Below are 16,953 nucleotides of genomic sequence, written 5' to 3'. Positions count from 1 at the left end.
CTTGGATATATGGCATCTGGCCCAGGAGTATTGTTATTCTTCAGTCCTTCTAACGTGTGAAAAGCGCTAATGAGAGTTCCTTCCCGTCTTCAGGATGTCCCAAAGCACTTCAGCCAATAAATTGCTTTTGAAGTGTAAGCATTGTTACTTATACAAATGCAGCAGCCAATCTGTAGACAGCAAGATTCGACAAAAAGTAAATGAAATAAATGATGGGGTAATCTGCTGGTTGAAGGGAAAATGTTGCCACTTAAAAAAAAACTAATTTCCTCCCCAGCACCGAGGGGAGGGAGGAGGGAAGAGGGAAGAAGAAAAAGTGTTTTGCATTTAACATTCTTTGCTACTGTCGTCAGCAGCTCATTTGCATTCACAATCCATTTTCAATCCATTTTAACATTTTCTTGTATTCCTTCCAAAGTTCTTCCCTCCCATCATTATTCCTGTCGGCAGTATATTTATCTTCTTTATCTATATTTTAAATCTCCCTTGCATCCACTTTGAGACCATTTGGTTTACACTTGTTTCTCTTTGGTATTCTTCTCACACATATTAGTTTTCCATTTTCTTGAGTAAGTACATGCCACATAAAGAAAGATTTGCACTTATTTAGCACCTTTCATGACCTCAGGATGTCCCAAAGTACTTCATGGCCATTGAAGTACTTTTTGAAGTGTAGTCACTGTTGTAATATAGGAAATGCGGCCGCCAATTTGCACACTGCAAGGCCCCACAAACAGCAATGAGATAAAAGATCAGATAATCTGTTTCTTAATAATGTTGATTGAGGGATAAATATTGGCCAGGAAAGTAAAGAACTCCCTGGCTCTTCTTCAAAATAGTTCCATGGGATCTTTTACGTCCACCTGAGAGGGCAGACGAGGCCTTGGTTTATCGTCTCACCAGAAAGACAGCCCCTCTGAACAGTACAGCACTCCCTCGGTACTGTACAGGACCATATCTTGCCAAGGAAAGATCAAGTCCCACTCCAGTAGCAGATAACTGTGGTGGTGTCCAGCCACACACACTGCTCGCCCTGTACATTGGTCTAGACGTGTTCCAGAATTGATCTTGCTGCCCTAGGTTCTGATCAATTGGCGTGTCGGTGGTTGCTCTTTAGTCACTTGCCTGGAGCTCGGTTTCCTTGTATATTAGGCGCCCAATCAAGTCCAGGATATGTCCATTCTCACTGCTGAAGGTGGGGAAGGTGGTCACAGGCAATCACCTGTCCTCCACGGCAGATTCAACTGAAACTCCTCAGTTGGGAAAGGGAAGTTCTCTGGTGGACTACTGCCAGAGCAAGTTCAGCTAAAGTGGCCATGTGAAAAAAAAAAGAGCCCTTACTTGGGTTACAGCTGGGATTTCTCTAAAATGTTGCACGGATCCTTGCTCTTGAAAACTGTACTTAGTATTTGTTGCATGACTAGATTAACAGACCTCACACATGGGACCTATGCATCTCCATGGATATCCAAGCTGTTCTGACCACAGACAGATACCTTATGAAACCCCTAGATGGTGCTGAGGAGAGGCTAATTTTCTTTTCCAGTTCCACTCTTTAGTGATCACCAGTTTCTCAACCCTTTAGTTTATGCAGAAACTGAATAACTTTTGGCCTCTTTGCCTCTCTCATTCCACCACCTCCCATCAGATAAGAGTATGCAGGTTAGAAATAGATTATCTAACCCATACTCTCACCTGGAACTAATGAATCTACCTTTCTATGTGAATTAGTATGGTATGAGCTACTATACCATACTACTACTACTGGCACAATTTCTCTCCATCTGTTCCTCTCTCTGTTCCCATTTGTATCAAACAGTATGGTAATGATATGGTACAAAGTAAATTGTGACAAGACAAAAGCCACAATGTTAAACTCCCTGTTGCTTCTGGATGTGAAAATCTGCTTTCTTCCCTCTTTTAAATTAGTATTAGATTTAAATACTTGGTACAGGAGTGGAGACTTGAGACTTCACCCACCCCCCGCGGTATTGATGTTTGAACGTGACTCAGCAGGTTATATTACCACCTACTCCAGACAGGCTTTACTCTCAAGTACCCCCCCCCCCCACTCCTAAATATGCATTTTTTTTAATGGAGTTAATGCTACACTTAACTACATTTTGGCTAAAGCCTATTTCCCCATCCAGGGGCTGCGATTCTACTCTCAGCCAAGACTTGCTAATATTGTACTGATGTTACTTCATTCTGTAGTCTAATGTGCTTATACTTACATTAAACTATTTAAGATGTGGAGATGCCGGTGATGGACTGGGGTTGACAATTGTAAACAATTTTACAACACCAAGTTATAGTCCAACAATTTTATTTTTAATCCCACAAGCTTTCGGGGGCTTTCCCCTTCCTCAGGCGGTGTCTATTTAAACTATTTAAAGAAGTGAATCACCCCCGCCCCAAATCTTCAGTAAAAATAAAGTTTAGAGACCCCCATCTTAACTTGAACCCCAGATTGTCACTCTTTGAGCTCTGTTCCACGCATTAATTTCACGTTTTAATTGTGAAAATGGGATGATCAAAATCGCCCACCACATTCAAATGAGTCACTGCCAATGGATCGGATTAGAATAATCCATTTTTAATTTGAAGGAGCTGTCGTAAGGATGCAGTTGGTGCTCAATTAGCCGCGTTAACCTCACTGAACGGTGAAGCTAGCGTTAGAACCGTTCCTCCCACCCCGCACTTGCCGAGTGGAAGGCAGCTGGAGGCGCAACATTTCGCATTGATTTCCTGTACGAACTTCCCCATATTCAGCAACGTACCATCTCATAATCTCTCTCAGCTTCGCCTGCATGTTTACATCTGCAGCTAGGCTCCCCGGCACGGTTAATACCACCGCCTGCAATAAGCTTCTGTTTATAAACACGATGGATTGGGGAGGGAGGGAGAACAATAACGCATTTCGTTAACCAGCCCAGAACCTACCGGAATATTCAGGCGCAACATGCGCCTCTTGGTTCTCTTCATCCCGCTTTTCTTTTTATTGGAATCCACGGCCGTGCTTCCCATAAGGTCTCCTGGATTGATTCGGCGATTCCAACACTTGAACTTGCGTCCTTCCTGGCAGATGAACGACACACTCCTTGGGGAGGAGGGGGAAAAGCTTGGGGGTCTCTAACCTTCCTTCCCTCCCTCTGAAAGCTCGATGGTCGTTTTAAAATCACCTCCAGCTGCAACAACCATTCATCTCGGGGAATTTATGTTAAAACACAAAAGCGAGAGCCATGTAAAGTCCGCATTAAGAACCGAACTTGTCTGCTTTTAAAAAAAAAGAGATATTTATTGTTATTATATCCTCGCCCTTCTAGACGGCACACGTGAGTAACGCAGCTCCCAATCTGAGGCACTCCAAACGAAAACAAATGCACATTGAGAGAAGCAGTCAGATCTTTTTTTTTAAATGCTCGAGTGGACGCAAGGGGCAATGCGAATCCTTTTTTTAAAAAAAAAATCCTCCCCTCTTCGCCGCTCTGCAAATTGTGAAATCAAAGCACAGATTGCAATGGTGAAACGATGTTTAAAAATTCGTGTAAACAACCGTCTGTCCGATTTTAAAGGGGGGGGGGGGGGGGTTAAAAAAAAGTTTCAGGAAGTGAACTCTTCGCTCGACGACGGATGACGCTAGTGTCGATCCATACAAGTCCTGTATACAAAGTCCGAGTATTCACCGAGCAAGCACTGCCCGTGTCGATACGATCCACAAACATCCCACCTTCACCACCCACCCCCCACACTTCCCAGGTTAGTTATTCGTCCTCCCTGTAACTACAGTTAACGTACAATCGATCGCACCCAGTGCAAATATTGGGGGGGATTTCAAGTCAACATAGGTTGCAACACAGTAGCAGAATAATGCAACGTCGTAGCGCAATTTTGAATCATATCCGAACTATATCCCTCCCCCTTTACTTACATTCAGTGCTGCCCATATATCTCGGCCCTAAGTTACGCAATACTGTATCCCCATTCTTGCAAAGTGTTATAAATGTAGCAAGCAACGGGCGGCGCTACTCGATATTTAGTAGCGAAAAAAAAAACATTTTTTGATAAATGTTACAAGCAATCTACTCCAGGCATGTTTTGATCAAACTTTATATTTCTCCGACTCAGTTTTTGAAGGCTATCTCAAACCAATGCTACATTCCTTCAAGGTCTTTCATTTCACCGTCGTCTACCCCCTCCCCCCCCCCCCCCCAAACAAAAAAAAAACTTTGTCTGCAACCAGTTTCGATAAACAGAAACATGTGGTGATATGCAATGACGGGTGACAGAAAGCAGGCATAGTTTTTTTAAAAAATAAGACTGGTGAATTGAGATGTACAACAACAGGCGGAATCAGCATTGCAGCCACTGACCAGGCGGCGCCTCAGTCCCGGATCTATATATATAAAAAAACCAGACCTAATGCCTTTTCTCCTGTCCACTGGTGCTTTTGTTTCTTGCAAGTGAGATAGTGGGGAGGGGAGAGCCGCCTGTATTTCCTTAGGGTCCGCGGAAAAACGTGAAGCCACAGGACCGCATTGCCGCACCTGCAGTTCTGCACATTATCAAATCTGTTTGATAGACGTGAACACTTGAAAACCTGCAACTTACAACCCCAATTTAGAAATGCTCTCCCCCGAGTTACAAAGCAAAATACCTCTCCAGTCTGGAGCATGCTGTGAGTGGAATTAGTACCGTGTTTTATGAGTGTGAGAGAGGCATTAAAATCAAGAGTGTTCAACAAACCTAAAGGTGTTTTTTTTTTAAATTCCGTGAGGATGCGGGGCGTGAGGAGTTTTTTAATTGCAGTTACTGTCTTCGACAGTTGATAAACAGGCATGTGTATGCACAAGCTGGGCGACACTACAGTACTTGCTTATTAGTGTCACATCTTGATCGGAAATGCTGCAACACAAATCGACCCAGATTTCAAAAGTAAATTAACAATCCCAGCAACAGTTCATGCTATCAGTAAAGAACATGTCCCCCTTCCTTTTATAATCCAACAACTGATACGTAAAATGCAAAGATTATTATGAGGTCGCTTGCATCCAACAACACGAACAACTTGCATTTGTAGTGCGCATTTAACGTAGTAAAACGTCCCAAGGCGCTTCACAGGAGTGTTATCTATCAAAATTTGACACATAAAAACATAGAAAATAGGAGCAGGAGCAGCAGTAGGCCATTCGGCCCTTCGAGCCTGCTCCGCCATTCAATATGATCATGGTTGATCCTCTATCTCAATACCATATTCCCGCACTCTCCCCATACCCCTTGATGACTTCTGTGTCCAGAAATCAAGCTATCTCCTTCTTAAATATATTCAGTGACTTGGCCTCCAGAGCCTTCTGTGGATTCCACAGGTTCGCCACCCTCTGAGTGAAGAAATTTCTCCTCATCTCAGTCCTAAATATCCTACCCCGTATCCTGAGACTGTGACCCCTCGTTCTGGACCCCCCCCCCACCCCAGCCAGGGGAAACATCCTCCCTGCATCCAGTCTGTCTAGCCCTGTCAGAATTTTATATGTTTCAATGAGAGCCCCTCTCATTCTTCTAAACTCGAGTGAATATAGACCTCGTCGACCCAATGTCTCCTCATATGACAGTCCTGCCATCCCAGGAATCAGTCTGGTGAACCTTCGCTGCTCTCCCTCTATGGCAAGTATATCCTTTCTTAGGTAATTAGAAGGTTCACTCGGTTAATCCCGGGGATGAGGGGGCGGACATATGAGGAGAGGTTGAGTAGATTGGGACTCTACTCATTGGAGTTCAGAAGAATGAGAGGCGATCTTATTGAAACATATAAGATTGTGAAGGGGCTTGATCGGGTAGATGCGGTAAGGATGTTCCCAAGGATGGGTGAAACTAGAACTAGGGGGCATAATCTTAGAATAAGGGGCTGCTCTTTCAAAACTGAGATGAGGAGAAACTTCTTCACTCGGAGGGTAGTAGGTCTGTGGAATTTGCTGCCCCAGGAAGCTACATCATTAAATAAATTTAAAACAGAAATAGACAGTTTCCTAGAAGTAAATGGAATTAGGGGTTACGGGGAGCGGGCAGGAAATTGGACATGAATTTAGATTTGAGGTTAGGATCAGATCAGCCATGATCTTAGTGAATGGCGAAGCAGGCTCGAGGGGCCGATTGGCCTACTCCTGCTCCTATTTCTTATGTTATGTAAGGAGACCAAAACTGCACACAATACTCCAGGTGTAGTCTCACCAAGGCCCTGTATAACTGCAGTAAGACATCTTTGCTACTGTACTCAAATCCTCTTGCAATGAAGGCCAACATACCATTTGCAGACACACAGGAGCATACAGCACAGGAGGCCATTCGGCCCATCAAGTCTGCGCTGGCTCTATGCAAGATCAATCCAGCTAGTCCCACTCCCCTGCCCTATCCCTGTAACCCTGCAATTTTTTTTCCTTTCAAGTACTTGTCCAGTTCCCTTTTGAAGGCCATGATTGAATCTGCCTCCATCACTCCCTCTGGCAGTGCATTCCAGATCCTGACCACTCGCTGTGTAAAAAAGTTTTTCCTCATGTCACCTTTGGTTCTTTTGCCAATCCCCTTAAATCTATGTCCTCTGGTTCCGCCAATGGGAACAGTTTTTAAATCTACTCTGTCTGGACCCTTCATGATTTTGAATACCTCTATCAAATTTCCTCTCAATCTTCTCTGTTCCAAAGAGGACAACCCCAACTTCTCCATTCTGTCCACGTAACTAAAGTCTGATACTGAGCCACATAAGGCGATATTAGAACAGATGACCAAAAGTTTGGTAAAAGAGGTAGGTTTTAAAGAGTGTTTTAAAGGAGAGAGGTAGAGGCAGAGAGGCTTGGGAGGGAATTCCAAAGCTTGGGGCCTCGTCAACTAAAGACAAGACAGGAAGAAGCAAGAACAGCAAAGCTGATGATGCAAAGCTTTAGGGATAGGATGAGAGGATAGAGGTCTCATCCCTCCCTATCTCTGTAACCTCCTCCAGCCCCACAACCCACCGAGAACTCCATGTTGCTCCAACTCTGGCCTCTTGCATATCCCCCACTTCCTTCGTCCCACCATTGGTGGCTGTGCCTTCAGTCATCCAGGCCCTCCACAAACCTCTCCCCCTTTAAGACTCTGCTTAAAATCTACATCTTTGACCAAGCGTTTGGCCTGATGTCTCCTCCTTTAGCTTGGTGTCCATTTTCGTTTAATTACAGCCCTGTGAAGCACATTGGGATGTTTCACCACATTAAAGGCACTATATAAATGCAAGTTGTTGCTGTTGCTGCCCAGTTTACCAATATGGAAAGTTACGAGTCCCAGCTGGGCCTTTGAGAAGGGAAACATAAGATCATCCTATGGTTGCTCCAGGTAAATCAACCTGCTAATTCAGAAGTAACTGAAGTTACTTCACTTGGCTGCTGCCATAGAAATGGGGAGTGATGTGTGATATGGACACCAGAGTGGAACCTAATAGGGCATTTAAAATAAAACTGTCCAATATAAGTGAATTTAGTGAATATAAATTGCTCTACATGGTAAAGTGGACACTTCAGCACCTGATCAGTACCACTGCAATTGACACAATCTGTCCAGGTAAGAGGAACTTAGGAAAATCTCCTAGCAACTGAGATGGTAGTCAGTTATACTTATGACAGGACCAGCCTTTGCTTCACAGATTTTTTATCCATCCTTAAGCGACTTGCCTTTCTTCAACCAAAACAGACATCTTCAATTAATCCAGAACAACATGTTCCCTACATTCCAAGAATGTTCCTGGTCATTGGTGAGCACCTCTTTCCTCCTCTTCACCTGCTCACTGAACACCTTGGTAAAGATGATTAGAGGGAGTTATCGCTGATAATCTACCAGCTGCGTCACAATTATGAAACATCAACAACTAGACTATTTCTCTTAATACTACTAGAATTAAGCCAGACACCTACCCACTTGCTATGATGGAACATGCAGTACATAAAAGGAATTATGAAAAAAATCTAAGAAAGTTCCTTGGTTGACCTACTCTTGTTTGCAGGATGGTTGGCTGAAACTCACCCTTTATTGTGCACCAGCACATGAATTATAAATAGGCAGCGATTTAATCGTACAGTGCACAACGGCATATGGTTAACTGAGTATTTGTGCTTTACTCACTGTTAGCACCGGCCAGAACCCTGAGGTTGAATAGGTTTGTTGGATGTACCTCTGAAGGCCTTGATGCCTCCTTCAGCTACCTTCCCTGCTCTAACACCAGTAATTGAAAGTTAGTTGACTAAGTGCACCTTTCCTGAATGCTTTCACTCCAGACTAGATTTATTTCTAATGTCACGGTGCTTTTTGAAGAATCGGGCCTCAAAGTCCTGTGGACTTTCATGAGTTGAGTAAATCTTGGACATTGGCAGCGCAGCAGTTTTCTCGATGATCATAACAAACACTTTGCTGAGTTTGGTGCAGGCTTTACATTTCTGAAAACCTTGCAGTTGTTACGACAATAGAAACAGGTGCCAGTCATTAGAATTTTGACATTTAATGGATATCTTGAAACCCTTGCAGCACAAGGATACTGCTTTTTAAAGGGATAATGTCATAATGTTGTAACTTGCATAATCTTTCTCTTCCTCAACAGATGACCAGAACTCCTAATTGTTTCGAAGATTGAAAAAAAAATGGAACTTTTGGTACTAGTATCTATATAACAGGCACTTATTAGCACTTGTGTTTTTTTTACCCCCACAATTATTTATCTATTTAGTACATCTGACCATCTAGATCTCTGAACTGAAACACAAGTGTGTAGAATTTATGTATGCAGTCAGCATCATTTATTACTATAAATAAAAACATTCTGGTCAAATTTGATCTCAAAATTTCACTCCTTTTTGAAATGAGGCACAATTTTATACACATTTTTATCAGCTTAGTTTTGCATACAGATGAAAATTGACAGCTTAAATCCTGAGCTGATATACTTCTAGGGAGACTAATAATCAGTAGTACTAAAATCATTTCATGATTCAGGCATACTCCAGATACTTTTTGTCAACGCCAATGCAAAAGTTCCACCTCTCCAGGCAGTCCTATGCTGCCTATAAATCAAAACTTATGTACAAACTAATGTAGTGAAGCTTGAGACGAGTGAACAATGAACCCCTTTACGATGAGGTGCAAAAGCAACAACATGATTACCACTCTAAACTCCTGATCTAAGAAGCAAGGGTAAGCACAGCAGATTTTACTAGATTACAGAACTTCACTTAATTCACAGTCCCCTGTTTCAAATAATACAACATCTTGCTAGTCTGGCCATATTTAGCATTATATTTTTAGATCAGAATCAGTGATCCAAAGTTTATACATGATATCAGATATTTGTAGAGTGTTCCGCCCACTTTGGCTTGTTAGCTGCATGATGAACCAAGAATTCACGTTTATTTTGGAATATGAAGTTTTATGTGGGTTCAAGCTCCCATGGCATGTTTAGAAAATCTCTGCCCATCTAGCAAGAGGAGAACTGCTAAAATGGAAAAAGCTCCTCTTCCAGGTGGGCATTGGACACAAAATGGTCAATCAACATCAGCATCCAACACCCTGAATGAAATGCCTGCAACAACTCTCCATTTAGGGTTGTTCACCCACCACCTTGTCTCATTGCAGCCCAAAAATCAAGTTTTTGAACAATTGCATCTGAACAACTATATCGTTCTGGGCAAAGAGCATGTGAAAGGCTTCCTGTTAGTACTCTATACCTTAACTAACAGCCCAGATGAAAACAGTCTCTTCATCTTCATCCTCCTCCTCCTCCTCCTCCTCCCCAACATCATCATAGTCTCTGTTTATCATCATCGTTCTCCTCCTGTATCCCACCCACACCGATCTGCAGGAAAGAACGCTATTTATGAGGCTGTAAAACGCTTTGGGACATATTGAGGTCGTGAAAGGCGCTATATAAATCCAAGTCTTTCTTTTTTTTCTTTCTATGAGGATTAGCTGAACCACCAGGTCAATCAGGGATACGAGAAGGCTAACTTGAACAATTTATCAATTAGTGCTAACCTGATCAGTAGAAAGGCGGAGCCATTTTTTTTTTATTCGTTCATGGGATGTGGGTGTCGCTGGCAAGGCCAGCATTTATAGCTAGCATTCACTCATTATCTCTCCTTTATATTGTACCAGAGATCAGAAACTCAACGCTCAACTGCAGGTACAGATTAAAATCACCTGGGGCTTTAGGCCTTAAAAGACAAGAGTTACATCGAATGTACAGTACAAAAACAGGGCATTCGGCCCAACTGGTCCATGCTGGTGTTTATGCTCCACACGAGCCTCCTTGCACCACTCTTCATCTAACCCTATCAGCATAACCTTCTATTTCTTTCTCCCTCACGTGTTTATCTAGCTTCTCCTTCAATGCATCGATGCGATTCACCTCAACTACTCCTTGTGGTAGCGAGTTCCACATTCTAACCACTCTTCAGGTAAAGAAGTGTGTCCTGAATTCCGTACTGGATTTATTAGAGCAGTTATAAAAAAAGTGTGAAATCTCCCAATTGTTGAAAATATTGTTCTACCAGTTAAATGTAACATTGCGGGCATCATTTGCAGTCCATCTGATCTCTATGGTCCTGCTGGAAATGCTTTATACTGAAAAGTTCTCAGTACCTGGAAATACTACTGCTGACAGATTCAGATTCACCACAGTACTTGACCAAAGGGGGAAAAAAACAGGTGACTAACTTCTCACCCAACGTGGAGGCTGGGGAGTAGGTCACTGGTCCCCTTGGGCTTAAGAGGCCTGGAACCACTGTACATAAAGAACAAAAAAGGCATCTTTCCCCCTTCCCCACCACATAAGAACATAAGAAACAGGAGCAGGAGTAGGCCACATGGCCCCTCGAGCCTGCTTCGCCATTCAATCAGATCATGGCTGATCTTCGACCTCAACTCCACTTTCCTGCCCGATCCCCATATACCCTGATTCCCATAAGATTACTTAAGAACCACCACTTAAGGACTTTTTTATTTTAATTTTGGCTGCATAAAGTGACACCACTATTTACGACCAGAATGGAGATGGGTAATTCCCTGGTCAATCACGCCTGAAGACCGCACTGCTGTAAGTAACTGGGATTGATTTTATGCTCAGAATTTGTACTATGTAACTATCCTCCACTCACTGCATTTTGCTTGAGAAATAATCCTGCTTTTATCGGGTGCCTGTGCTGTACTTTCGGTCGTGAGTTCTGTTTGCTGTAGTTCATAGAGACTCTGTTTAAATAGACTCTGTTTGCTGAGTAATTAGACTGTTTGCTGTAGTGCGCTGTTTAAATAGACTCTGTTTGCTGTAAGTCCTGCCTTACATCCCGCCCTGCCTCCAACTCAGCGGCGTCAATCCTCATTTTGTGTAATTTTAATCAGTATTTCAATATTTATTAATTTTACATTGGAAAAAAAATTCAACTCCGTGGCCCGTTCTCAACCTCTGAGTCAGTGCTTTGGCAGCCCATTTTCAGTTGCTGCTACTAATCCCAGCCCACTGCTTATCCTAACCCACTCATTAGTCTTTCACAACCATTTCCACTCCCCCTCAACCCAAAGGTTGCCGCGTCTTCATCCCACTCCAGGCCCCCAATCATCTCACTGCAGGATATCAGCCACTCGGCAGCTTGGCTTGCCAGCTTCCACAGCCCATTCTGCGCCATTAATACTCCCCACCCTCACCTCCCTAGCCACTCCATGACTTGTTTCTCTAAAATATTAAAGGCAAGGTTGTTAAATAAGAAAATGGAGTGTGAGCGCCAACTGGATGAGGTAATTCCATAAGAGAGCATAATTCAATACTGGACTCAACTGAGGTAATTCTATAATGTAATATGGAATATAATTCATCACTGGACTTAGACCGGAGACAATTCTATAATAGATTATGATTCATTACTAGGGTCATAGAGCTGAGATGATTCAATAATAAGAATATAATTCATTACTGGGATCAATGTTGAAGTAATTTTATGCTATGCACTATAATTCATTACTAGGATCAGAGGTGAGGTCATTATAAAGGAAGGAACTTGAATTTATATAACCCCCTTCACGACCTCAGGATGTCCCTAAGCACTCGACATCTAATGAAGTACCTTTATAATTGTAGTCACTGTTGTAATGTAGAAAAACGTGGCAGCCAATTTGCACACAGCAAGGTCCCACAAATAGCAATGAGATAATCTGTTTTTAGTGTAGATATTTAGTGATTAGATATTGGCCAGGACACTGGGCAGAACTCCCCTGCTCAACTTCAAAATAGTGCCATGAGATCATTAATGTTCACCTGAGAGGGCAGACGGGGCCTCATCTCATCTGAAAGACAGCACCTCCAACAGTGCAGCACTCCCTCAGTCCTGAAGTGTCAGCCTGGATTATGTGCTCAAGTCTCTGGAGTGGGATTTGCACCCACAACCTTCTGATTCAGGGGCAAGAGTACCATAACCACTAGACTATCGTACCCTAAAAGGCACGCAGATTTTTTGTTTTCAGGATGTACCATTATAAGACTTGAATAAGGATTTATTTTCACATTAGTCAGACTTAAATTTGAGTTACTGATCAGCCATAAATTATGGAAATTGAGGGAGGGAATTACCAGTCAGGACTATCTCTTAAATGAGAGTTAAATAATACGGAAGCTTCAAACATTGTTTACCAAATTAGTTTCCAGCTCCATGACTCTTTGAAAAGATTATAACGCAACACCAGCTGAATATATAACTAGCAATGCAACATCAGCACCATAGCAGTTCAATATCCCATGCGACTTAATAAAAGGCTATCATATGTGGATTAACATTAGCATTGTGGCATTTAAAGCTGCTGCAATATTGTTTTGGAGCCAGAGGGGCAAGCATTAGACTGCTGGTCTGTAATCTTGTTATGTGTCTTATCATAACTGAATGTGAATTTTTTTCTCTGCAGCCAAACTTGGTAGCTTCATGCTTAAGTTTTCAATTTTTAAAAAAAAAACTCACATGTCATTATTTGAGGATACATTGCAGGGATTGGATGATCGACAACTGCACCTTCCCGGATTTTTTAAAGTGATTTATAGGACTGTGAGGCGAGAAACCTATGCACCAAAACAAGCGAATTTGCGAGTCTAAAAAAAATCACAGGCATGCCATGCAGTGGTTTGTTTACTGTTTGAATATACCAGCCAACGTCACTGTGGAAATACAGAAGATACTTCCACATATTGTCATCCATATCGGTAATATGGACAGTCATCTGATGGCAAAGTTTCATGGGGCAATAATCAAGTTCAATTGCATAGTTGTGATATGAGGGAAATATTAATACACAAGATTACTATGCTAGTGCAAGCCATAAGGCGATTCCCCCACCCCCACCCCCCACCACACACAGACAGACACAGACACGCACACAAAAGATAAAGCTTTAAAGCTTCATTAGAATTGTTTGAAGCTGCAGTTTGTGAAGCTCAAACAAAAAGTACTGCAAAATATTATGTTGTTTTTCGTTATAATGCGGTGACTTTATTTTTAAGGAAGTACAATGAGAGTTAAGTTTTGTCTAACTTTTTAGGAAGGTCAAACTGATGCTATTGATTACTTTGCAGGCAGACAATGTAAAAGGATAAAAATAAACCCTGCAAATTCTGGCAATTTGAAATAAAAACAAAAAAAACGCTGGAAATACACAAGTCCTTCAGCAGCTGGAAAGAGAACATAAGAACATAAAAAATAGGAGCAGGAGTAGGCCATACGGCCCCTCGAGCCTGCTCCGCCATTTAATAAGATCATGGCCGATCTTAGACCTCCACTTTTCTGCTCGATCCCCATATCCCTTGATTCCCAAGAAAATGCATGTATTATATTTGTACCGATATATAGGTCATTGTATAAAATAAACCAAGAAAATAAGTGTGATATCAATGTTGTCATATTTTTTAATAGGACAGAATCTGAACCTATATACACACACAGTACTGAGAGAACTCTGACAAAGGATTTACACTCAAACATTAGTCTATCTTTTTTCTTCACAAAAAATAGATCTGTTGCGTACTCAAAGCATTTTCTTCATAACAGTGAGTACAACACACATATCAAATCCTAAAAAATTCACTTATGGTAAAGTGTGTTCAGTCTCCTGCACAATTAGTTCAGGATTAAATTTTCCAGCCAAGGGTCAGAGAATTGACCAGCTAATAACGTGAATATTGAGGTGGGGAAACACCTGTTCAGCCACCCCCACCCCTCCCCATTGCCCAATGCATCAAAACACCTCAATCCCAAAACATGTAACACGACTAAATGGTACAATTTTAAAGGGGGTGCAAGAACAGAGAGAGACTTGGTGGTTTAGAAACATAGAAAATAGGAGCAAGAGTAGGCCGTTCAGCCCTGCTTTTTTTTTTATTATTCGTTCATGGGATGTGGGCGTCGCTGGCAAGGCCAGCATTTATTGCCCATTCCTAATTGCCCTTGAGAAGGTGGTGGTGGTGAGCCGCCTTCTTGAACTGCTGCAGTCCGTGTGGTGAAGGTTCTCCCACAGTGCTGTTAGGAAGGCAGTTCCAGGATTTTGACCCAGCGACGATGAAGGAACGGCAATATATTTCCAAGTCGGGATGGTGTGTGACTTGGAGGGGAATGTGCAGGTGGTGTTGTTCCCATGTGCCTGCTGCTCTTGTCCTTCTAGGTGGTAGAGGTCGCGGGTTTGGGAGGTGCTGTTGAAGCCTTGGTGAGTTGCTGCAGTGCATCCTGTGGATGGTACACACTGCAGCCACTGTGCGCCGGTGAAGGGAGTGAATGTTTAGGGTGGTGGATGGGGTGCCAATCAAGCGGGCTGCTTTGTCCTGGATGGTGTCGAGCTTCTGGAGTGCTGTTGGAGCTGCACTCATCCAGGCAAGTGGAGAGTATTCCATCACACTCCTGATTTGTGCCTTGTAGATGGTGGAAAGGCTTTGGGGAGTCAGGAGGTGAGTCACTCGCCACAGAATACCCAGCCTCTGACCTGCTCTTGTAGCCACAGTATTTATATGGCTGGTCCAGTTATGTTTCTGGTCAATGGTGACCCCCAGGATGTTGATGGTGGGGGATTCGGTGATGGTAATGCCGTTGAATGTCAAGGGGAGGTGGTTAGACTCTCTCTTGTTGGAGATGATCATTGCCTGGCACTTGTCTGGTGCAAATGTTACTTGCCACTTATCAGCCCAAGCCTAGATGTTGTCCAGGTCTTGCTGCATGCGGGCTCAGACTGCTTCATTATCGGAGGGGTTGCGAATGGAACTGAACACTGTGCAATCATCTGCGAATATCCCCATTTCTGACCTTATGATAGAGGGAAGGTCATTGATGAAGCAGCTGAAGATGGTTGGGCCTAGGACACTGTCTTGAGGAACTCCTGCAGCAATGTCCTGGGGCTGAGATGATTGGCCTCCAACAACCACTACCATCTTCCTTTGTGCTCGGTATGACTCCAGCCACTGGAGAGTTTCTCCCCTGATTCCCATTGATTTCAATTTTACTAGGGCTCCTTGGTGCCACACTCGGTCAAATGCTGCCTTGATATCAAGGGCAGTCACTCTCACCTCACCACGGGAATTCAGCTCTTTTGTCCATGTTTGGACCAAGGCTGTAATGAGGTCTGGAGCCGGGTGGTCCTGGCGGAACCCAAACTGAGCATCGGTGAGCAGGTTATTGGTGAGTCAGTGCCGCTTGATAGCACTGTCGACGACACCTTCCATCACTTTGCTGATGATTGAGAGTGGACTGATGGGGCGGTAATTGGCCTGATTGGATTTGTCCTGCTTTTTGTGGACAGGACATACCTGGGCAATTTTCCACATTGTCGGGTAGATGCCAGTGTTGTAGCTGTACTGGAACAGTTTGGCTAGAGGCGCAGCTAGTTCTGGAGCACAGGTCTTCAGCACTACAGCCGGGATGTTGTCGGGGCCCATAGCCTTTGCTGTATCCAATGCACTCAGCCGTTTCTTGATATCACGTGGAGTGAATCGAACTGGCTGAAGACTGGCTTCTGTGATGGAGGGGATATCGGGAGGAGGCCGAGATGGACCATCCACTCAGCACTTCTGGCTGAAGATGGTTTGTCTTTTGCACTCACGTGCTGGACTCCGCCATCATTGAGGGATGTTTGCAGAGCCTCCTCCTCCCGTTAGTTGTTTAATTGTCCACCACCATTCACGACTGGATGTGGCAGGACTGCAGGGCTTTGATCTGATCCGTTGGTTGTGGAATCTCTTAGCCCTGTCTTATAGCATGTTGCTTCCGCTGTTTAGCATGCATGTAGTCTTGAGTTGTAGCTTCATCGGGTTGGCACCTCATTTTTAGGTATGCCTGGTGCTGCTCCTGGCATGCTCTTCTACACTTCTCATTGAACCAGGGTTGATCCCCTGGCTTGTTGGTAATGGTAGAGTGAGGAATATGCTGGGCCATGAGGTTACAGATTGTGCTGGAATACAATTCTGCTGCTGCTGATGGCCCACAGCGCCTCATGGATGCCCAGTTTTGAGCTGCTGGATCTGTTCTGAATCTATCCCATTTAGCACGGTGGTAGTGCCACACAACACATTGGATGGTGTCCTCAATGCGAAGATGGGACTTCATCTCCACGAGGACTGTGCGGTGGTCACTCCTACCAATACTGTCATGGACGGATGCATTTGCGACAGGTAGATTGGTGAAGACGAGGTCAAGTAAGTTTTTCCCTTGTGTTGGTTCACTCACCACCTGCAGCAGGCCCAGTCTGGCAGCTATGTCATTTAGGACTCAGCCAGCTCGGTCAGTAGTGGTGCTACCGAGCTACTCTTGGTGATGGACATTGAAGTCCCCCACCCAGAGTACATTCTGTGCCCTTGCTACCCTCAGTGTTTCCTCCAAGTGGTGTTCAATATTGAGGAGGACTGATTCATCAGCTGAGGGAGGGCGGTAG

General features: G+C 43.6%; 1 protein-coding gene across 4 annotated transcripts in view; it reads right to left on the bottom strand.

Moving 5' to 3' along the window:
• Positions 1-16,953, bottom strand: part of LOC137345065 (5'-AMP-activated protein kinase subunit gamma-2-like) — a 514,189-nt gene that overhangs the window by 485,527 nt on the left and 11,709 nt on the right. For 2 of the 4 annotated variants that reach the window (XM_068008499.1, XM_068008506.1), the window contains exon 1: positions 2,944-3,681. The exons of 1 other annotated variant lie outside the window; for it this stretch is intronic. In XM_068008499.1, coding sequence (XP_067864600.1) covers positions 2,944-3,027 — 84 coding nt within the window. In that variant the 5' untranslated portion in view covers positions 3,028-3,681. Of the gene's footprint in view, positions 1-2,943; positions 3,689-16,953 lie in introns of those variants that run through there. One more of the 4 variants, XM_068008514.1, reaches the window with a different exon arrangement.

This window comes from Heptranchias perlo, chromosome 2 (genome assembly GCF_035084215.1).
Source record: "Heptranchias perlo isolate sHepPer1 chromosome 2, sHepPer1.hap1, whole genome shotgun sequence".
In the NCBI taxonomy this organism is placed as follows: domain Eukaryota; kingdom Metazoa; phylum Chordata; class Chondrichthyes; order Hexanchiformes; family Hexanchidae; genus Heptranchias; species Heptranchias perlo.
This window is presented reverse-complemented; position numbering and strand designations above follow the sequence as displayed.